The sequence below is a fragment of the Pelodiscus sinensis genome, chromosome 4 (genome assembly GCF_049634645.1).
Source record: "Pelodiscus sinensis isolate JC-2024 chromosome 4, ASM4963464v1, whole genome shotgun sequence".
NCBI classification, from domain to species: Eukaryota; Metazoa; Chordata; order Testudines; family Trionychidae; genus Pelodiscus; species Pelodiscus sinensis.
Genome location: NC_134714.1, coordinates 117,032,198 through 117,055,632, shown reverse-complemented (window position 1 = coordinate 117,055,632; position 23,435 = coordinate 117,032,198). Strand labels below are relative to the sequence as shown.

The window sequence follows — 23,435 nt, the reverse complement described above, 5'->3', positions numbered from 1 at the left end:
GTGGGCTCAGCTTCAGAGATGCTCCTTGATGAGCACCTGGAAAAGGTGCCGTGGTGCGCGGAGCTGCACGCACACGTCCGGTGTGGCCTCATCAACAAGACTCACGTTGCTCCTGCCTATTCCTGCCAGGGCTGGTTCTTGCTCCAGGGTTACACAAAGCCACCTGCGTCCAGCTCTCCTGCCCCTCAATAGGAAACAGCTCTTCATGCTGATCCCTCTGGGATAGCGCCAGTTAAAACCTCAGTGCTCAATGGGCTGGCAGTGAATCCACAGCCTCTGCTAGGACAGGCTTTGAAAGGGCTGGAAGCACCAAGCGCTTGTCTTTGAGTAGCACAGAAGCCACCTTTCGCCCAAAGGGTCAAGGCCTCAATTCAGCAAGATATGAAAGGACGAGTCCCACTGAAGTCAATGAGAAGCCAAAAGCCAGACGTGTGCCCAAGCCCTGCAGTCCTTACTCGGGTAGTGAGTCAATGAGCGTTTAGGCTGAGTAAAGCCTGAATGAGAACTGCAGGATTGATCCCCTAAAAAAAAACCCAAACACACCAGTCCTTTGCCTCTTATTCAGGCTCAGCTAAACCCACCCTGTTCGCCTAGTGACATGACTGAACACGCTGGCCAAGACTCCATTGAATCAGGGCAGAGAAAGGGAGAAAAGCACAGAGAGCAGAGGGGCTGGACAAGGACAGCTGTCTTCAGATACTCAAGGAGCATCATGGCCTCAGCCTCTGGGAAAATCCCATCACCTCCCCTGGCTCCTGCTTCATTCTTTTGCTTGAGGGAGGAGGGGCGGGGTGCCATTCATACCAGCCACTGAGCGAGATGATGAAAGAGCCTTTACTAACACTCTTACTCATCACCCTTTGGAAAGTTCCTTGGTGTTGCTCAGGACTTCCTGCTCTCTGGGAAGTTTTAGATTTCTTCCCCACCCTGCCCTCCTCATCATTTCTCCACCGCACAACGTCCAACATTTAGCCTTTTGTTTGTCCACAATGACCCACTCAATGCATAAGAACGCTCCCCACCCCACCCGGCTCCCAGCTGGAATTAGTGTTACGGACATTGCTTGGTCTCAAGAGCTGGGGGAGCAAATATTTCTGCTGGTCAGGACGTACCAATGCCATAGCAGGAATGGCTGCAGGTCAGGACTGAGGTGCACGGCCACCTATGTGAGAAATGTGTCACTTTCTGTCATCTTCTCCGTAAGGAAGAAATGAGTTCTGCTTTCCCTCCTTCCCAACTAAGGAAAAATCTTCTTCTCAGGAAGGTCAACTTGCCCCCTGCTGGACAATGCCTGCATGCGTCTCCGATGCTCCTTTTGGTATATTAAGACAAGGCCAGCACTCCTGAGCATATGCAAGAGAAGCCACCATAACTCCATATACTGGGGCTAGACTAGAATGCTGCTCAGTGATTTCTGGCTCCCTAGACCCTCCTTCTGCTGTTTTATGGGCTATGAGCATGTATTTGCTATTCAGGTTCTGCCATTCCCTCCAGTCTTATCACCGCAGAAAGAAATCTACATCTATGCTCTAATCTAGTTACACCGAATCTCAGCGCTTCTTTTATTGCATTGACTGACCTCTCTCTTGAAATCTCCTGATGTTACCAAAAAAAGGGAGCAGGAGGGTATAAACACCTCGTTGCAGGTTCTTTCTTCCAGGCAGTCGGTATGAGACGCAGATGAATTAACCCCATTATTAATCCATGTACATTCCCCATTAGTCACTTCCTTCTCTCCAAACTGCTTCCACCCACCGACCTTAAGTCTACTTTGACTGTCCTGGCCAACACTTACTCTTGATTTTATACCAGGTGTTGCTGATCTCATAGTTTCATCCTACAAGCCTAGAGACCGGGTGAGCCTGGTTGCCTGCTCCACTCTAGTCTTGCCAACTGGGCTTTGTGGTAGAGGCTGAACCTCTCTAGTCCCGCACTCTCTTGTCTGGTAACATCTGTGGTCCAGCATGATTGGCGTTAGCTATATGTCCACTTATCATGGGTGCGGCCAAGTTTCCTGTGGTCCCATAAAATTTGTTTACAGCTACTAGTCCACGCTCTCAGTGTTCTGTGCTGTTATTTAGCTCTAATTTACCCCTACATGTCCTCTAACAGCCTAGTAAGCAGTGGAAGTGCTGGCAATGCTGCTAGACAATATTGATCTTCTGTGGTTCGGCAAATTTTCTGGTTTGGCACCAGTTAGGTCCCGAGGGTGCTGGACTAGAGAGGTTCAACCTGTACTTCCTTTAAAAAAAAGAAAAAGAAAAAACAGAAAGAAACCCCCAGCCCCTGGAGTTGCTGGCCCTGATTTTCCTCTGGTGACTGTGCCTGCTCCGGACCAGCTTTACTTGTTCTAAGTAAAGAAGAATGTGTCATTTCCATGACTGCCTTATTACTAATTACACCATCGCTGGGTTATGTGGCTCACACCACAAAAACATGCCAAGCTCATTTAGCAGATTCCCATTTTAAGTGATGACGGTGGGGCGGGGGGGGGGGGGGGGGAGGAAGTATTTCTTGATTAAACCATTTGGTAAATTAGGTCATTCTAGGCGAGGCATATTTTAAGCTGTTCTATTTAATTTCTCCCTTTCCTCCTCTCACCCTAGTGCTGTGGAGCTAAGACATGGCAACCCCCCTCCCCTCTTTTTTTTTTTTTTTTAAAGAGCCTTGTGAAAGCGGAATTTAGTGATTGTCTCAGTGAAGAGAAGTGAAACAGCAGCAGGGGCTATTTGGTTGACTGGGGGTGATATTGTTTCTTTGAACTCCCCATCCACAATCATTACTTTCTTCTGGGGGAATTCCTCGCTTTGTTCTGGACCCCACACCTTTTGCCCTCTGGGGCAGATGACAGCTGCTTCACTGGACCCTAGTAGCCCAACAACCAGTGTACGATGCTGTTGGTGCATAGGAGTGGTCTACAGAAACACACCATCTCCTCTGTGTCCTTTCCTGGAGGAGTACACGTAGGGGCACATAAGAATGGAGCCCTTCCCCTTCCTACTGTGTATGTGTTCTTCCAGCCCTGCTTAGCCACTCCACACTTGCAGGACTGAGTCCCAATCTAAACAAACTGCCCTCCGGGTTTCTAGAAGGGTGCCCATCAACTCATAGGGGGAAAATGCAGCTGACAACCACCTCCGAATGCTAGTCTCATCCTTTACTCTCCCCTTGCAGTCAATAGCAGAACCGTACCTGCCATGCCCTATTGCAAAAGAGCTTATTTCTTCCTTTGCTACCCCTGAAGTCACCTGGAGGGACAAGCCAGATGCCCCCACCCTTGCCGAAAAAAAAGCGCGCTCCCTGAAACAGCAAAGGTTGAAAATTCCTGGTATTCTCCCCAATTCAAAAATGCTCTCTGCACCCCTCTATCCCAGGGGTTCTCAAACATCATCCCATGGTGACACACTGCTGACGACCAAAATTGCAACATGACCCCAGGAAGGGGGACCAAAGCCCAAGTCCCACCAGCCCCGGGGGCACCAAAGCTTGAGGGCTTCAGTGCTGGGTGGAGGGGCTTGGAATGTGTCTTCAGCCCCAAGTCCCAAGCATGCTGAACACCCACTCTGGCAACCCCATTAAAATGGGATCTCACCCACCATCCACTGCTCTGTCCTGATGGTTGCAAGATGCCAGCTGCCTCATTCCTTTACATTGCCCACCCCTCAGCTGCTCTGCAAAGAGAACCTCTTTATAGCGTGGTTCAGGCTCCGCCAACAGCCCCCCCCCAAAGGAAAGGAGCTCGCCAACAAACCTCGCATGTCCCTGCTCTCCTTCATCCTCCTCACTCTGATTTTCAGCTTCAGCTGCCCCTCATGCATGTCTGCCCAGAACTGGTCCTCGGCGGGCGCAATCATAACATCCAGAGGCATCCAGGCAGCTGGGTTGCGTCTCAGAGAGGCACTGCTTGCTCTAGCAAAACAACAGCTGGCAGGCAGGGGGGGAGGGAGAACGGAGCTTGAATTCCCCCCCCCAAAATCCAGCTTCCAAAAGGAATGAAAATGAAAAGGGGTGGGGAAGATGAGGAAGAGAGAGACCCTGCCACCCTCCTCCAGCACTACAGCTTCTTGCTCTCCCCCGGCGTGTGTGCGCGCACAGCGCCAATGAGCCTGAATGAGCTCAGCACATGAGCAACAGCCCTGCTGATCATAGCTAACGGGTCAGGCATGCAACCGCATTCCTTACTCAGCACACAGACACGCAGTTTAACTCATAGGCTACACCACTGACACACGCTTCACTCAGCTGCTTAAAGGGGCAACATCCCATTTTTCCCATTGACCTTGCTTGCTCTCCGAAACAATTGCTCCTTGAACGCCTGCAGGGGACAGCCAGCTCCTCCCTGGAGGCGCGAGGAGCTGCAGCAAGCAGTCCTTTGTTCCACTTGAAGTGAGCGTGATTTGCTTTGATGAGTTAATGCTTGTACAGTGAGTTGAAGGTAGAACGCGCTACACTGTCTATCGAATGCAATTATCCAGGGTGCATTGCCATGGTAGCGAAGCACCAACACAAAGGCTAAACACAGTGCTATTATGGCTCTGGATAGAGTTCGGAAAACCATCCCCAACACCCAGTGTTCTCAGTGGTAGATACAACCAGAAGACTGGGGTTTTAATCTTGATGGTCTTTTTTTTTTTTTTCTCGTGAGAAAACAGAGAGAACAGAAGATTCTTCTTGGGAAAAGGAACTGGGAGACTGGGAAGACCAATCTGGCAAAGATGTAGGCTGCAGGTGAGGGTTTGCTGCAAGGCCCATGATGACAAGATGGGAAGATTGGTCCAACAGTTATGGCATTCCCCTAAGATTTGAGAGACCTGGGTTTGAATCTCTGCAAGACTAAGTCACTGAGGGTACGTCTACACTGCACGGCTATTTCAAAGTAAGCTATTCCGGAATAGTTATTCTGAAAACAACGGCTACGTCTACACTGGCCCCTTTTCCGGAAGGGGCATGTAAATTTCACTAGTCGTCGTAGGGAAATCCGCGGGGGATTTAAATATCCCCCGCGGCATTTAAATACAAATGTCCGCCGCTTTTTTCCGGCTTTTAAAAAAGCCGGAAAAGAGCGTCTAGACTGGCCCCGATCCTCCGGAAAAAGTGCCCTTTTCCGGAGGCTCTTATTCTTATTCTTTGAAGTAAGAATAAGAGCCTCCGGAAAAGGGCACTTTTTCTGGAGGATCGGGGCCAGTCTAGACGCTCTTTTCCGGCTTTTTTAAAAGCCGGAAAAAAGCGGCGGACATTTTTATTTAAATGCCGCGGGGGATATTTAAATCCCCCGCGGATTTCCCTACGACGACTAGTGAAATTTACATGCCCCTTCCGGAAAAGGGGCCAGTGTAGACGTAGCCAACAGGTCTATACTGCAAGGAAGCCTCAAAATTAGTCCAGGGCAGGCTTCCTTAATATAGATGTGCTATCTTGATTTAGAGCCCCAGGATGCACTGGTGAGGAATAACTTAGCCCCTCACCAGGGCCAATTTCAAAATAGCAGAAGTGGAGCGTCTACAGACGCCTTATTTCAAAATAGCTATTTTGGAATAGGCATTATTCCTCGCAGAATGAGGTTTACAGATTTCGGAATAAGACGTCATAAGAACGGCCGTACTGGGTCAGACCAAAGGTCCATCTAGCTCAGTAGCCTGTCTGCCGACAGTGACCAGCACCAGGGGCCCCAGAGAGGGTGGACCGAAGACAATGATCAAGCAATTTGTCTCCTGCCATCCCTCTCCAGCCTCTGACATTATTTAGAAATATTATTTCTACGTCCATTATTTAGAAATTATGGCTTCCACTGTTATTTTGAAATAACACTAGTTATCTCAAAATAACGGTGCAGTGTAGATGCACCCTGATTTTCTCTGTGCCTCAGTTCTCCACCTGTTAAATGGGGATAACAGTACAACCCTACAGCACTGGACTGTTCTGAGGCTAAATTCATTAAAGACTGGGAGGTGTTCAAATACTGCAACGAGGGGGTCACAAAAGTACTATAGAAAGAACATGGAGGCTGGATTGATCTGGGATTATTAGCTGCACTGGATTAGAGTGGCTAGACAGGACACCCTGACTGATTTTGCAGCAGTGGGGATGGAGCTTAAGGATTTGGTAGATTTGGGTCCTGTTCAGCCTTACCACACCCCGCACCTCAGCCCCTGGTGTAACTGCTCACTGAACAGAGTTCCACTTGCTTCCACTCAGAAAATCTGAGGGAGTCAGAGAAATCAACAGGGACAGATTCTAAATGCACTGTTGTTGTAGCTGCACTGTTCCTAGGATATGAGATGCAATATGGATGAGGTAATATCTTTTATTGGCACTATTAGGCCACGTCACCTGGAATAGCCTCTTAAAACACGGGGTGACTGCTTGTGCTCAACCATCTGCGTTCTATTTAGTTGCAACGCAGAGGCTATGTCTACACTGCGACGTTATCGCGTTGCAACTTTCTGGCTCAGGGATGTGAAACCTCCCTTGCCCACCCAGTGCAGGAGGCTACAGCGCTGTAAAGTGCCAGTGCAAACGTGCTCTCACGCTGTTAGCTACTCCCCTCGTGTACCTGGTTTACATAGAGCACTAGGAGAACTCCCTCCCTGAGTTTGTGCTGTGGCTACACCTTAAAGCACAGGTGGAGTTGAACTGGCAGGCTAGAGACCAACAGCTCCATAACCCATCTGCATTCTCCTAAATCACTGCCTCTCCGCTTTTGAGAAACTCCTCCGTACGTACCCCCTACAGCCTACTGGAGGAGAAGCATGCATAGGCTGTGTCTATACTACAGAATTTTTTCCAAAAAAACTTCACTTACATCCACACTGCAAACATGTTCTTTCAGAAAAGAAAAAAAAAAATCGAAAGAACTGAGGTAAACCTTCTTCTATGTGGAAGAAGTCTTTTTCCGAAAGAGCTCTTTCGGAAAAAGGTGTGTGTGGATGGGGAAGAGGGAGTTCTTTTGCAAGAAGAGGAAAAAGCACAGGTGCCCTGGTGGCCACTTCGTTCATAGTAATCACAGTGTACATGTGAGGTAGCATCCACACTGAATGGACACGATCTTTTGAAAAAGCAGATTGGTTTTTTGATGCGCTTTGGCATTGTGGACGCTTTCTTTCGGAAGAAGTTTCTTTGGAAGATCTCTTCTGGAAAAGTTTCTTCTGAAAGAAGCCTGCAGTCTAGACGTAGCCCCAGACTTCTTTTTGGGTGTAAAATGGAGAGGAAAGTTACAAACTTGCACGATCTGTTCCCATTCATCCTGTGGCTTAATTCATGAATTGTGATCTCATGCACAGCCTCTCTTCCTCCTTTGGGAGAGGAGGATTCGTTCCCCATCTCTCCCTCCCACAAACCATTTGCATGCTTGTGCATGCTTTAAAATGTCTCAGCTCATCTCCTCAAAGGTTTCTGAATTCTTCCCAAACCTCCAGGAAATGGCTCAGGGCTAGACCAGGCAGACGGGCCATATTGTATCTTTAAGCCCTGAAGCTTTACAGGCAGAGAAAGGCAAGGTGGAGTGATACATGGGAGACTTCAATGTTTTTCTTTAAAGTGACATCACGTGAGATGAGGTCACTAGCATTATATGAGCCCTGCTCTCCCCCTCGCACCAGTTAGTGGAGCCAGTGTTCTAATGAGGCTTGTTATTGTGAGTTTTATTATTGTCAGATGTGGGTCAGAGGGTGGATAACATTCCACGCACATTCAAACCAGGTCAGAAAAAAGGATCAGTGTTCAACCAAAAAGCAATGCAGGGGAACCTAGGATGCTGTTCTACCACCCGTCGTCTCTTCCCAGCAAGCACAACCCTGACTGGCAAAGACAGCATAGGGACAACAGACGCTGTTGCACTTTATTGTGCTCAGGTCTCTGGTATACTCGACACAGTGAAGCGGTAAAGTTTGCTTCCATCATGCAGCGTAGATTCTCCTCTCTCCCTGGGCAGGCATTTGAATTAAGGGGAAATTTCATGGCCTTGCCTACATTGCATGGTCCCGTCTATGCAGCAAGATAAAACCCTGCTTCCATGTTGGAGGACAACTCTGCTGCAACCAGTTCCTCCAACATCGTTGCATTTGCAATATGGATGGGAGTGAAATCACACAGAGATCAGCACAGGCAGTGGCTTAGCAAATCCCATTTCCTATTAGATGGTCTAGTCATGGACCTGATGAAGGAACTGAAGCATGAAATTCTGTGGCCTGTCCTATTCTACTTGATCATAATTGGCCCTGCAGAGCTTGAAATCTATGAATATATTATCTTCCTTGGCTATGTTGAGTTACAGGAGGGACTGGCTGCCTGACCGTCTCATGGCTGAGAGATTCTAAGGCTACTTTCAGGTTGCAGGTTCCAGCAGGAAGAGTTCGAACCTGCTTTTTAAGGCTACAACTACACTGTAGCCTTTGTTGGCAGAGACAATGCAAAGGAAGCGCTCGTTAGTATTTCTCATGCTCTCATTTGCATAGTCTCTTCCAATCCGTTTTGTGGAATAGGTTTTTGCGCAAAAAACCACAATGTAGATGGGGCCATTTTTGCACAAAAAATCCCTTTTGCGCAAGAACCCCTATTCCTCAAAAAAGCAGGTATACAGGAAACCTGTGCAAAAGGTTTTTTTTGCACCATCTACACTGTGGATTTTTTTGCGCAAAAACCTGTTCCTCAAAACGGATCACAAGAGACTAGGCAAATGAGAGCATGGAAATGCTAATGAGCCCTTTATTTGCATTGTCTCTGCTGACAAAGGCTGCAGTGTAGATGTAGCCTGACTCTTCCCAGCATGGCTGGGGCATTTCTGGCTGAGTCCTGTAGTGCAGATTGGCTTATGCTCTGCATCACTTCCCACCTTCTTAAAAAACAAAAGGTACACACAAGCAACAAACCCCCTCTTCACAGGTAATTAATCCAGTTCCAGATGAAAATTCCTCCCTGGAAATACTCTCTCTAGCCTATGCTTTCCCATACACAGTCCCCTTAGAATATAGGTTAAACCTCTCTAGTCCAGCATGCTCTGGACCGGACCGGTGCTGAGCCAGAGATTCTTCCAGATCACGGGAGGTCAATATTGTCTAGCAGCATTAGCAGCACTTCCACTGCTTCCATGGGCTGCTAGAGGACATATAGGACTAAATTAGAACTAACAGCACAGAACACTGAGAGCCAGGACTGGTGGCTGTCAACAAACTTTATGGGACCCCAGGAAACTTGGCCACACCCATGATAAGCGGACGGACATCTAACTGAAATCACACCAGACCACGGATGTGGCTGGACCAGAGTGCGCTGGACTGGAGAGGTTCAAGCAGTGCCACTATCTTTCAGCTGAGTGGTGCGATTCCCAGCTTGACAGATGGGTCTGGGCTAGCTCAAGCAGTGCTGGTGTGCTAAAAATAGCAGTGTAAATGGTATAAGATGAGCAATGGCTGGGGCATCTCTTTACATCAGCAGGGAAGCATGCTTCCTGCTGTAGTGTTGACTTCGCCCATCGAGCTGCCCCTCCCCTGTTTTGCTCCTGGACTTCCACCCCCTTCCTTCCCGTCTCTTTTTCCCTAGGTGCAGCCTATTTGGAAGCTACTATAGAGCAGGAAGAGAGTGTGGCTGAGATGGAGGACATTTCTCTCCCATTGCTACTGTTCCTTGTAGATCAGGCTGCACAGAAAAGAGAGATGTCTCATGGCACCTGCTAGAGGCTCTCTCAAGGTGGCCAGTGCAAGACTAGCCCTCTCTTGTGCATGCCTCCGGGCATGGTTCCAGCTCGTGTTTAGTGGCTGCAGAGGTGGGATTTTGTACACACAAACCTCTTACATAACAGCAAGGGCAATAATGCAACACTGGGCCGAGGCGGCTCGTCGTGTGTGACAGGGAAAAGCCAGAAATCAATCATTTACAAAGGAGGCAACTGATGCACTGAAATGATGATCTGAGAGAAAGCATGGTCTGGTAGGTAAACTGCGGGGACTCAGAAGAGCCCACTGCACCAAAGTTCCTGTGGGACCTTGGGTAAGTCTTTCTGTGCCTCAGTTCCCCATCTGTAAAATGGGACTAATGGTTCCTTTGTTTCTGCCTTTTGCTTCGCTTGTCTATTGAAAGGATAGGCTGTTTGGGGCAGGATTGGCTTCTCCCTAGGTTGCGTCCCTAGGTTGTGTTAGAATTTAACCAAATAAGCTGATGCTTACCCGTTAATGTTATCGCTTAAACTGCTCCGCTCCTGGGGAGGCTTCGCTGTGGGCTCTGCAGTATAAAGTTTATTTAAGCTTCATGCTGCAGAGCCCGCAGCACTTGCAACCCCTAGGATTTTCTGGCAGTTACACGGTTACCTTATTAAACAACTTTTAACATCCCTCCTGCCAACCCTCACAAAGTCACCTCGCTGCCCCCACGGCATACATCATCATAAATGCGAACGAGTATCCTCCTTGGTGTAACGCCACTGAAGTCAGCAGCATTATGCTTGGGAGGAAACTGGCATGAAGCGTCTCCAACACGAAGGCGCGACGAGTCCGCCTTTAGCACGGACATACACACGCAGTGACTAACTATGTGATGGCGATAACCCAGCTGGGTGGTGTCCAGCGTTTCTCTCCCCCTTCCATCACAGGGAGCTTACAATAATCGCAATGTCAAATCTTTCGCATGGGCCTCCGGAAAAGGGGATGATGCGGGGAGAGGGGGAAGGAGGGCACTTGGTTTCTCAAAAGGAAGGAAATCATAACTGGGCACAGATTCCTGTCTGCTAGGATTCCTTACTGGGAAAGTTTCCTCCCCGTCCCCAGCTTTCCAGAAATGAGATATGAAACGACATGATGGTTTTGTAACTCTTGGCAACTTGTTCTCTCCCTCCCTGCCCCCCATGTCCTTGTCTCCTGTTCTTGGTCCAATTGTTAAAAATGCAGCCAGAGGGGGGGGAAAAGCTCCAAGGAATAATTATAGAATCAGGAAAACAAGTCCTCTGACGACAGTGTTACTAAACAGGGATGTTTAGAACACAGGCCAGGAATACAATCAGCTCATACATATGTGACCTGGCGTAACCCATCCCAGCAATGCAGCCGCTGCTCCCTTGGGAAGCAAACAGGCAAAGAGATCCAAGAGTTCAAACGCAAGGGTGGGGCACGATGGGAAGGGGGGAGAGTTTACCAGGATCTTACACCTCAGCCTGGAGAAACCACTCCCTCCTGGCACACAAAGGGCATTTGGATATTATGCGCCACTCCCCACATACTTTGATAAGAAGCAACCACAGCTAGAGTTAGGTCCCTACCAGAGCAGCGGTGTGGCATCGTGCAAGGTACAACCCTCCACGGACACTCGTGAGAAAGGTTCCATTTCCCAGCAGCCTGGGCTCACCAGGCAGGTACAGCATTCGCTGCCCTAGCATCTCTGCCCTGGCCCAATCTAGGCAGCTTCATGGGATTTTAGAAAATAAAGCAGCTCTGCTATTTTGGACTTGAGAATGACTAGTGCCCACGGTTAAGGTTCTCAGCCCATCTTTAGATACTTAAAAAAAAAAAATCAAACTGTAGTTTAAACGCCAGGCTACCATCCTCTTTGACTGTGTTCAGCTGTTATTCTGGATGCTCAGCCCAGAAAAATCAGGTACTTGGGGAGAAGCAAGAGGGGAAAAAACACACTGCAGAGATACTACTCCACCAACCACAGGCATCATCACAGGGTGTCCAAGTGACAGGAGGACAGTTGCCTACAATATCCTAAATTAACTTTATTGAATTAGGTTAATACCTTCGGGGTCCGCTGCATTAAAAAGTCAACTGTGTATTTGTTAATGCTGGGCTCTGTATTTCCATAGGAAAGGGAAAATACTGGTGCACATACGCTAGTTCAAACTAGGCTCCACAGGGACCAGCAGACAAAGAAATGGCTTTTGGAGAGGCTGTCTGGTTTTAAACAGGCTCAGGGGCTTCTTTCTGATCCAGCAAGTGGACAGAGGACTCCAGCCCTAGAGTAGGATGGGAAGCACTGAGATCCCCATAAGACTGGGTGCTTGTTCTGAGTCTGAAGTTGTACAGATGGAACCTCTCTAGTCCAGAACTCTCTGGTCCACAGACATCTGTCATCTGGAATTATTTTAGTTAGCCAGATGCTCCGCCGCCTCTTGCCGCCACCTCAGCCCCAGCACTGTCCCCAAGCAAAAATCAGCCACCCTGAGTGCTGGAGCTTCACAGGTGTGGCCAAGTTTCCTGCAGTCCCATAAAGTTTGTTTACAGCCACCAGTCCTGGGTCTCACTGTTCTATGCTGTTATTTAGCTCTAATTTACCCCTAAGTGTCTTCTAACAGCTCAGTAAGCAGTGGAAGTGCTGGTAACGCTGCTAGACAATATTGACCTCCCATGGTCTGGAAAATTCTCTGGTTCAGCACCAGTCAGGTCCAGAGGGTGCTGGACTAGAAAACCAAGTCTCACTCGCACAGACCTTGGGAGACAGGCCAATCCTCACCTACAGAGAGCCCCCCAACCTGAAGCAAATACTTACCAGCAGCCACAACCACACCACAGACATGCCTACCCAGGAACCTACCCCTGCAACAAACCTGCTCAAGCAAAGATGACTGCACTGGCTAGGCCATCTGAGCAAGCTGGAAGACAGACACATGCCCAAGGATATGCTATACGGGGAGCTCTCATAGGCAGCAAGAACAACAGGACATCCCAAGCATCACTATAAAGACACGTTCAAGCGAGACAGGAAGGGATTTGGAATTGATCATGACCAATGGGAAATCTTGGCAAGTGATTGAAACAAGTGGTACCATCATCTCCATCAGGGTCTCAAAGTCCCTTATAGGAGCTGGCTCCTATCGTCACACGAGACACTGCAAAACACCGACATCATAGGCTGCAGTTCCCATCGTCTCTTGCAGACAAAAGGATCCCAACAACTAAGGTACAGGAATATCTGTTGTGATTACCGAAGGCGCACCACAATAGCTAGTTACACAGTGACATTTCAGCAGAGGATATAAAGGTATTTACAGAAGCCATGCTGGAATTAGGTGACCTTTCAATCCACTTAGCACAGAGCTGGCCGGTCTCCATTCAGTCAAACTGCTCACACTTCCCCCTTCACAGCAGACGGGGCAATAATAAATACTGGCCATAGTTATTTCAGATCCAGAGTGTTTCATTAAATAAATCAGTGGAGTCCTGTGGGCTCCTGATAGGTCCTAATGTTGGAGATTCGCTGGCAGCTCCCTTGTGCAGCATCTATAGAGCACTGGATAGACAGATAATACCAGTCTCTGTTTCTAGGACCTCCTGCAACAGCCATCAATGGGAGCGGCTAAGAGCTCAGAGAAAACTCTTGTGAGCTCAGGACAGAAAGCGTTCTCTGCAGTAGACTGTCAACAGTGCAACTCCTGGATATTAGCTATCAGACAGTGAGTCTCAGCACCAACAGAGCTAAGAGGCAGACATGGCTTGCAGAGTCCTTCATTCACTCACTGGACAATCTGTACGTAGAACTGGAGTTACCTAAGCTGGAATTTGTCCATGAAACCAGATTTTAAAATCTCTCCTTCTGTGACAAATTGCCAGGGGACCTTTAGTGACCACGAGTGGAACCCCCTTGCTCCCAGTAGTGCAATGCGCTCCGGCACTATAGTGGGTCACTGGTTTGATAATGACACAGAGCAGGCTGCCTACAAAAATCACAGTCTGGATTTACCTTGGAGCTCTTCCACCCACATGCCAACAAGCCTGACCCTTGCTCAGTCAGGAGCTCTGTTGATATTGTGATCCTAGATAGCTCAGCTGCTGCAGGCTACTACGCTTACAGGCATTCATGTCAACTAATTAAGCTGTTGAGGGTTAAAATTAGAATTCCAGTGCCCTCAACTTCTCAGTTCAGGGGGCAAGGCAGTGGCCTAAGGGACTCCTCTTGCAAAATTTGTGCAACAGAGATACATCGTTGGCCATGTCTTGACTCCAGGGAAGATTGATGCTGCTGTGATTAATCTTCCGGGGTTTGAGTTACTGGGTCTAGTTAAGACCCACTAAATCAAATGCAGAGGGTGTCCCTGTCAGCAGCCGGTACTCCTGTGCCTGCAGTAAGTATGGAGTAAGGGAAGCCAAAGGGAGCATTTGCGTAGCTGGAGTTGCATATCTTGATTCGACCTTCCCCTTTAGTGTAGACCTGGCCCATGTTCTTACCTATGATGCTCTTCATGTTATTGAGAAGAACAGCACTGAAATCCTATCACCTTCTGCTTATCCAGGTCACTCACAGGCCAGTGCCCTCTTCAGCCGTTAGCAAGCACAGGTTTGTGTGAGCGCACCAATGCTACAGAGGACACTTCATCCACACTGAAATGTCTTGCCAAAGTGACCTGACAAAGAGAGAACCACCTGGGGAAATGAGAAAGAGCTCAGCAGGGAAGGTACAGACTAGACAGACACTACGTAGTGCACGCTTGGGCTCACAGAATAAAAAAAGAACTCCGTCTGTTTTGCCTAGACACTGCCATGCCAGATCAGAGGCCTCAGCCAATCCGGATTCCTGGCGCTCTGTGGCAAATACCGAATGCTTCCAAGGAAAGTGCTAGAATGTCCATAATGGATAATGATAGAATAACCTGCCCAGCTGGCAGTTTCCTCCTCACCCCCTCCGTCATTAGTTAATTTTTGGTTTATGGCCTGAAGCAGGAGGGCACATCTTCAGTCAGCCACCCATCTTGTCTGCCCTTCTGCCATCCACGCCCACTGAGTCGTGGTTTTCATGGAGTTGTTCACAGGGACACTCAAGTAACTTCCCCTGTGTGTGTACAGTTAACATAGAACCCAGCAAACGCATGGGCAGTTCACACTGTCCCTTCAAGTGAGACGTCCCCTTTACCCTTCACCAGTGAATTTCAGCCACCAGCGCATTGTGCAATTTTCATAGCTTGGCTGGCTCCCTCTAAAGTCTTCAGAACTCTCAAGTCTTGACTAGACTCCACAATTCTGTGCTTTCTGCAAACCTGGCCAAACCTTCCCCCTGTTCATCCTTTTTTTTAAAATCACTGATCAGCATTACAAGCACCATCACAAGCTCTCACCATTAACCTTCTGTCATGATGACGACTGGCCCTTCATCCCTGTATTATTTCCTGCCCTTCAGCCAGCTCCTAATCCAGGAAAGATCTTCAACTTGTGCCTCATGGCTACACAGCTTCCTTAATAGCTCTAGGGAGGGCTTCATCAAAAAGTCTTTTGAAAGTTATACTAAAAAGAGCCCTACATGGATACAAATTTGTATCTGCATCTCTATCCTCAAAAACGAGCTTCAGATATCCGCACTGACATCCACAGACATGGCAACCTGCAGATATAAAGCAGATATCTTCAGATTTGCAGGGTTCTAGATATTAAATTTATCTCTTTATCCATATCTGCAAAACGTGAACCACAGATGTCCGTATCCACATCCGTAGATGCAGATACCTGCAGATTTGCAGGGCTCTCCCAATATTGACTACATTTCCCATATCCTTAATTTTGCTGTCACCTATTCAACAACAACAGGGCCCGGACAGCTCATTTTCCTAAGTCAGAGGGCAGATTCCCGCTGAGCAGTCTGGCTAAAAAGGGCCACGATTAAACAGACCAACTAGCTAGCTCATCAAACCAAGGCTTTTAATGCACCGGATGGGCACCTTCAGCCTTCCCCTGGTATTTATATTGTTGCAGGAAGCAAACGAGAGGGGGAGTTGACATTTACGCAGCTCCTATGGAAGATGCAGACCCTCTCCGGTACCGTCAGGCTGTACGTGGTCTGGGCCCCTAGCCAGCTGTGTCAGGGCCAATCTGCTTGTTGAAGAGCTTCAGAGCTGGGGGGAGCAGGGGAGATGTCTCACCCCTGATATTGTTACATTCTTTCCGAATCCTGGAAGTAAACAGACGCTCCAAATTTAGAAAGAAAGGGACTGGAAAATGTTAAAACGCTCCTTGCAGAAATGGGACAAACCGACGCTGTTGGGGACGGAGGGATGATCTCACATGTGCACCAGAGCCAGATGACAAGCTCATGACTAGTGTGCAGAAAGCAAGAGAGAGGCCTGTGTCAAGTGAATGCCCAAGATGGGAAAGAGCAGCTTCCCACACCCCACCCTAATCTAACCTTCTCGGCCTAGGGGCAACCCAGTTCTACCTCGTCTAGCCTGGCAAAGGGCCTGGGGATAGCCATCACGCCATACCCCTAGTGCAGGTTGGCACAGACACAGAGTCCCTTTGCTTAACGCTGGCACAAATTATGACTTACAGTGGTGATAGGGTTTTGTACCAGTCCACGCACAGCAGCTGAAAGTAGGCCAAACTCCCAGGGTTGGATCCTCTTGCCTAACACTTCCTCCAAAATTAAGAGTCATGCCACCGTACAAAAAAAAATGAGAAGTCCTGTGAGAGAACATTCCATCTCCCTGGGCACACAGCAGCTGATTTAAAAAGTAGCCAGCCTGCAACAAAAAAAACCCTTCAAAAACAGACCCCAAAGAGAAACTGCAGAGCTACAATTCATTTGCAAATCTGACACTATTAATTTAAGATTAAACAAAGATTGTGAATGGCTAGCCAACTTACAAAAACAGTTTTTCCTCTCTTGGTGTTCACACCTCCACAACAGCTGCTAGAAGTGGGCCACATCCTCCCTGACTGAATTGACCTTGTTATCTCTGGCCTTCCTCTTGATTGGTACTACCTTCTTTTCATGCGCCCGTATATTTATTCCTGCCTCAGGAATTTCCACTACATGCATCCGATGTAGCGGGTCTTTGCCCACGAAGCCTTATGCTCCAATAACACTGTTAATCTATAAGGTGCCACAGGACTTCTTCTTGTTCTTGCAGATTCAGACTAACCCGGCTACCCCTCTGATACATGCCACCATACTGGCTGTTTCTCTCTTTTAGCCTATAGTTCTGAGGTCCTTGGGCACTCCATGTACATCTGGAGTGACTTCAGTGACTCCCTATCTGTCAAGCACCAAGAGCTGTTCTCCCTTGAGCACCCAGTGTAAACCACAGTGGTGCAGCTTACTTTGTATGCAGGGCAGCCATGCTAGGCATTTGTGCTGGTGCAGCAGCCTGGGTGTAAATCCTTTACGTGGTTCCTGGGAAGGAGTCACCATGTTATTCATCTGGTGTCCATCTGCCTTATTAGTCAGGTGAGGGGCTTCAGGTTCAGTTTTCACAGGGATGTCTGAGGTCACCTATGAACAAACCTCTGCTCTGGGATTTGGGGAAAGGGAGGGGTCACAACAAACCAGAAAGGTCTGTACGGCCACGAGGGACCAGGCATGCAAAGTGCCACGTAGATGCATCCAGATGGGGAAGTTTCCTAAGCATGGGGCTGCTGATGTGAACGGTAAAACAGGAGGGCACTGTCAAGGGAGCCTACCAGGACTCCCTTAGTCCCACCCGTCCTTGCCAGGTGGGCACAAAGGGAAGAAAGGAGCAAGAGAGACAGCCCCTGATGTCAAGTCCTTCAATACAAGAGCCTGCACGCAGAGGCCACCGAGTGCTGCTGCCGTATCAACAAACGGCCCTCAATAAAAACAAAGAGGCGGTTTGCAAAAAAGCAAGAGAGTGTGTGTTGAACTAAACAAAGGTTAAAGAACAGTCAGGCTCCTGCTGAAATAGCACAGCACGGCGGGGAGGAAGGGGGCATTACGTAAGGCAGGAAAAATGCTGGCTCCATTCAGTTTTCCACCACTTCATGTGATGTCAGGAAAACCATATAAATCAACAGGCTTTCTGCTCCCACGGATGGAGGGCACCGAGCAGCACTATTTATATTAAAAAGAAAAAAAAAGAAAAGAAAAAGCAACAAGGAGAGGCTTTCCAAGAGGGGGAAGAATGGACTCTAAGGTCCGTGCATGCCTCCAGCCGCTTTGGAAGCATCCTGCTCTATGGTGTGTTAACACTTTAGGACAGTGGTCCCCAATGCGGTGCCTGCAGGCGCCATGGCGCCCGCCGGGGCATTTATGCACGCCCGCCGAAACATCTGGGCTGGCCCCGCCCCCAGCACATGCGCGGTGCTGCCCCAGGTGCGTGGGCGGCCCCTGCCCCAGACACACAGCACATGCGCAACGCCGGCCCCGGGTGCAGAGCGCGCGGGCGGCCCCTGCCCTGGGCACGCGGCGCATGCGTGGCCCCACCCCCGAACGCCCGGCGCGTGAGCAGCCCCGCCCCCGAACGCCCGGCAGCCGCAAAAGGTTGGGGACCACTGCTTTAGGAGCTCCCGCCCTCTATCCCATCACCTCCACCTCTTCCTTTCAGGCCCTGCAGCTGCTGCTGTTTTCATGCCCAGCATGGCACTTCTATGCAGAGGACTGGCGCTGAGGCGTCATGTCAGGCCCGTATACAGGAATTTCTGGGGTGGTGACGCTTTCTTTGTAAAAGTGGACTGCAAGGGTGTGAATGCACCTCCCATGGCCCCCCCAAGTAAGCGGGGAAATCAGCCCCAGCCTTCCCCTGGCTGGTCAGATCATGGAGGAGGGAGGCCCGGGCAGTATGCCACTCCTGCTTTCTTCTGGCCAGCCAGAGCATGCTTACTTGGGGGACAATGGGCGTGGGAGGGTCGCACCCTTCACACACACACACTCCGGGTATGGGCCTGTATGTGGCGTAGAACTATGATGGCAGGGTTCTGACTTTACATAGCATGGGGAAACTACGAGCATGTCTACATTGCAGTAAGAGACCTGTGGAGGCACGGCCACGCCTGGCCTAGGTCAGTTGCTTCGGAATCACAGAGCTTGGGCTAGGGAACTGTAAAACTGCAGTTCAATGTTCATGGAGCCCAGGGTCTAAGACTCATGCAGGAGGAGGCTCTCGGAGCCTGTGCTCCATCCCATCCCAGACATCTACACTGCAATGTTTAACCCTTGAGCCTACGCTGGGCGAGCCCGTCTCAGATAACCTTGGTGCCACAGGTTGCGGATCACAGTCTAGACGTACTCCTAGGCATCAGGAGAGGAAGTGACTTGCCCAGAGCATCACAATGAGGCACAGAAGCCAGGCATCCCCAACCTTGCTCAAGCCACTAGAACACCCTGGGGAAGCAAAAGGTCTTTGCCTATAAAACAGGGGAATTCCTCTCTGTCCCAGACATTACTGCAAGTTCCATTAGCCACCACATCTCACGAGTGTCAGTCACAGGGAAATTCCAGCCAGATACGGATGCCAGTGGGATTAAGTCACTGGTAGGAGACCAGCATGCAAAGATTAGTCCTTATCAAGAATTGCTCTTGATACACCTTCCCCATGGAGATCACAAGTGCAATGAGTTTAGCAGTCTCATTTGTGCCTCTTGAACCTGAAAATAAACGAGATGCACTTAGGACGGCTGAGGTGAAACAGAAAACCTACAGAAAACCTACCCACAGTCTCCTGAGGATTCAACCTGCACACAGTCTCCAGCACAGCTGCCTGGGTAGAAACTCCTAAAGCAGATGGGCAAAGCTGCCATTTGTACTGGTGGACTAATACCTGCTTGAAATCAGGGCAAGCTGCACTGGTGCAAAACAGGGCTTATAGCAGATTTGCTGTCTGCACTAGGGGCGTATACCTATTAGGGGTGTTAAAAAGTGGTTAAAAGTCTCAGTGGTTACCTGGTTACTCATTGCAGGCTCTGCAGTATAAAGTTTATACTGCAGAGCCTGCAGTGCAGGGCAGCAGCTGGCTCACCAGGAGCTGGTGCATGCCGGAAGCTGGCTTTTAAGCTGACTCCTGCCGTGTACCAGTTCCTGCCTGCTGGCCCCACTCCACTGCCTCTGTATCAGTGCAAGGGGCAGCAGCTGGCTCCCAGCACACACTGCTTGCTGCCCTGCTTCAGCTGTGCTGCTGCCTCTGATAAAAGCTTTTACGCTGGCTCCTGGCCTGTACCAGCTCCTGGCCCCACTTCCAAGAGCCTGTGAGTAATCGTTAACTGTAACCGATAAGCCTAGGCTTATCGGTTAACTGTTTAAACAGTTATATATTACATCCCTAATGCAGTTATGCTGGGTCCAGCCACCAATTAACAATATCCACAGCGCAGGCAAGGCTCAGTGCAGACTGAAGTGTCATTCTTCGGGAGTAGAGGCCCAAAGTTCTCACCATCTTCATAAAGCCGTGGACCAAACTACAACGTTATTCTCCATGGGGATGCAGGAGGTACCCTGGCATGATGCAGGCACTAAGTCATCATGCACAGGAAGGAACCAAAGCTGAGATGGGAGTGGAGGCAAATATCAGAACTTGTAGTTTTGATCTAAATGCAAAGGATGAATCGGACTATCTCGATGAGTCTTCCCTTCTGGAGTCCTGCGGATAGGACTTAGGTTGGGTCCCCCTGTGTTTGGCCATGTGCCTGGGATGAGCTTAGCTTTCTTTACTCCATTTTAAACAATTAGTTCACCCGCCTTGGAAGAGCAGCAGGGGCTTTGATAAGCAGATGGAAAGGTCTGGCTAAGGTCATGGAACTTTTGTCGGTGCCAACGCAGGCTCAGTTCAGCCATCGTTATGTAACTGCTCAGAGCCCCATTCTGAAACCCAGAAGATATCCCTCTGCCTCAGCAGGCTATGAAGCAGCCATAGGAGTACTTCTCCTTCCGCCCCAACCATAAAGAAGTACTGCCCCCCCTCCAGCTAAAATCAGCGCTCTGGCCTTCTCTGCACACTTTCTGGCTTCACCTGGGAATGCTGCTGAAGCAAGTTCCAAGAGCCACCATTATATACGAGTGACTGATGAGTGTGGGTCCCTTAGTTGAGATGTGTTAAAGGAGCCCAATTGTCAGGAAGTGCCAAGCGCCCACCCTCTGAAAAACCAGGCCCTTTTAAAAGAGGTCTTGCCTGCCCCAAAAATGGAGGCAGCCAGAATCACAAGTCACTGCAGAAAATCTTGGCTCACGTCTTTTGCCCCTCTGCAAAAGACCCATGCACTAGGGATGTGAAAGGGTAACCGGTAAGCACCACCCCTAGCAGGTAATGCTTACTGGTTCCAGTTACCCAACTGGGGATGGAGCAGCTCCCCTCCTGTCCGCAGCAGGCCTAGGTGCATCACAAGGCAAGGGCTGCTCTGGTTGTCCTGCAGAGGGGGGCGGGAAGGGGCCGCTCCAATCAGTTAACTGATTAAACATCACATTTAACCAGTTAACCAATTAACGGGATTGTACATCCCTACCATGCATGCTACGGCACTAGACAACAACAAGCCAAAACCAAGAATACCGATTGGGAGAAGGGATCAGAGGATGCTTTTGTTATTAGCTCTCCCCCACCCCTTCAATCTGGCATTCTTCTTTTGCAGTTTCTTTGGCAAATGAGATTAGCTGGGCACAGTGGATTATTATATTAATATTATAGTACTGCCAAGTGGCCTCAACTAGTATCAGGACCCCACTGTACCAAAGCACTGCACCTAACGAGCTGTCATCCCAACTGACAAGAGAGGAGGATCATGCCCATTTTACAGATGAGAATGGAGGCAGAGGAGGAAAGGACTTGTTCACATGCAGCACAGCGGAAACACAGTTTTGCTGAGCGCCAACCCAAGCAACAAGGCCAGCCTTTGCACCAGGGGGTTCACCCTAAAACCTCTAGGAGCAGAGACCCCAAAACCTTCACTGAGAATGAGAACTAGGATATGGACAAAGGGCTAGCCCTGGGGATGCCCCTAAAGCTCGTCTCCAGTTTCACTCATTCCAGTGTTTGTACTTTGGATGTACACTACCGTCAGCACAGTTATTCTGGAGTATTTGGGGTAGACGAGGTGAGACTCAGACCCCCAGCTCTCCACTTGAGGCTACATCCCTGTGCAAAGTACCAAACCTTATATACAAGCAGGAGAGAGGGCCTCATTCTGTTCTCCTTTATGCCAGGTTTGCAAGCTGGCGATGCCACTGCTTTTGGTGGAGCCCCTTGCTATTGGCAGGAGCTCAGCATGAAGCCCAGCGCACACATCCCCCTCAGACCTCCCAAGCACTGCTAACATGGGTCTGAAAAAGCTGGCTGCTGCCCACATTACAGGAAGGAGAAAACTGCATGTATGTGCACGCGCTCACCTCCAAATGTTTTCAGCAGTATTTTTGAGTCACAGTTTCCATATAAAACTCAGCAGCCATGACCCAGTGTTCTACATATTGGTTCCTTTTTTCCACATATTCGTGGTCTGTGCTTTCCATTAGCGAGCCGGCCGGCTCCAGGGTGTGCAGCTCACAATGCCACAGCAAAAGAAGCAAGAGAGGCTTTGCCAAAACCTCAGCAAGGCAATTACCAGCCACTTCGGGAAACATACTTCCCCCCCCTCCCTCCCCACCCCAGCTGGCTGGACTTCTCTTCCAGAGTCGCTTATACACAGCTCGTGTTTGGGAGCTGGAAGTGCAGAGGGTCAGATGCGGCCCTAACAGACCCAGCATATCTCTGAACCCAGTGTTGGGGGTCAGGGTATGTCTGTGTGAGCGGGGGGGGGGGAGGGGAAGGGGGGGTTAAATGTAGAGACAGAAATGGAAAAAGGAGAGTCTGTAGTAAGGGGAGGGGAGAGGCGCACACAGGTAATGGGCACTGGAAGGAGAGGGAGGGAACAAGTCAGCTTTAGGGTTCACAAGCAAGACCCAGGATAACAAAAGAGATCCATCAGCATAAGGCAGGGGTGCACAAAAAGGCCTCCGCTGGCTGGATCCGACCCGCCAAACGGCTGGATCCAGCCCGTGGAGGTCCTGCTGCTCCCCCGCCCCAAGGCCAATTAGGGCCTTAATTGGCCTGGGGGCAGGGGAGCATGCAAAGTCTCCTCCCACCCTGCCAGGAGCACATGGTGCTTTGAAGCACCACACGCTGCTCACGGGGCTGGAAGAGGGGGGGAGAGAGGAGTGGAGGAGGCTTCGTGCACTCCCCTGCCCCCAGGGCCTGTGAGGAGTCCGCAGCACTTCTAAGCACCACGTGCTCCTCTTGCAGGGCAGGAGAAGACTTTGCGCATTCCCCTGCCCCCAGGCCCTAATTGGTCTGGAGATGGGGTAAGGTGCCACGTCTCTTCTAGCGCATGGGTGCCTAGTGTGAAGGAGGGGCAAAGGGGCTCCCCCACCTCCAGACCAATCATGGTCTGGGGGTGGGGAAGCCCCACTCCTTCCTGTTTACGCCCGGTCCCACCCCTTCCAGGGTGGCCCAGGGCTACTTGAAAAATTTCTCAGTGGCCCGTGGGCAAAAATGATTGCCCACTCCTGGCATAAGGCTTCATTTTGATTCCCATTATTTCTTTGCTCCAGCCTCCGTGCAACCAGCTAACCTGGCGCACTCAGAAGTTTGTCTGCACTGGACATAACTTTGCGGTCAGCGAGTGGGGGGAGTTTTAAGGGGAGAGGCAATTCTCAATTTAGTCCTAAGTGGTGTGCAGGATCTGGTCCAAGAGGTAACTATAACAGGACTGCTTGGAAATAGTGACCATAATATAACAACATTTAACATTCCTGTGGTAGGAAGAACACCT

At 49.6% G+C, this 23,435-nt stretch overlaps 1 protein-coding gene across 3 annotated transcripts in view; it reads right to left on the bottom strand.

The window, feature by feature from the left end:
* The window catches only part of DUSP8 (dual specificity phosphatase 8), a 96,429-nt gene that overhangs the window by 23,633 nt on the left and 49,361 nt on the right, over positions 1-23,435 (bottom strand). The window contains exon 1 of one of the 3 annotated variants that reach the window (XM_006134933.4): positions 3,752-4,181. The exons of 1 other annotated variant lie outside the window; for it this stretch is intronic. In XM_006134933.4, coding sequence (XP_006134995.2) covers positions 3,752-3,869 — 118 coding nt within the window. In that variant the 5' untranslated portion in view covers positions 3,870-4,181. Of the gene's footprint in view, positions 1-3,596; positions 3,724-3,751; positions 4,182-23,435 lie in introns of those variants that run through there. One more of the 3 variants, XM_075928196.1, reaches the window with a different exon arrangement.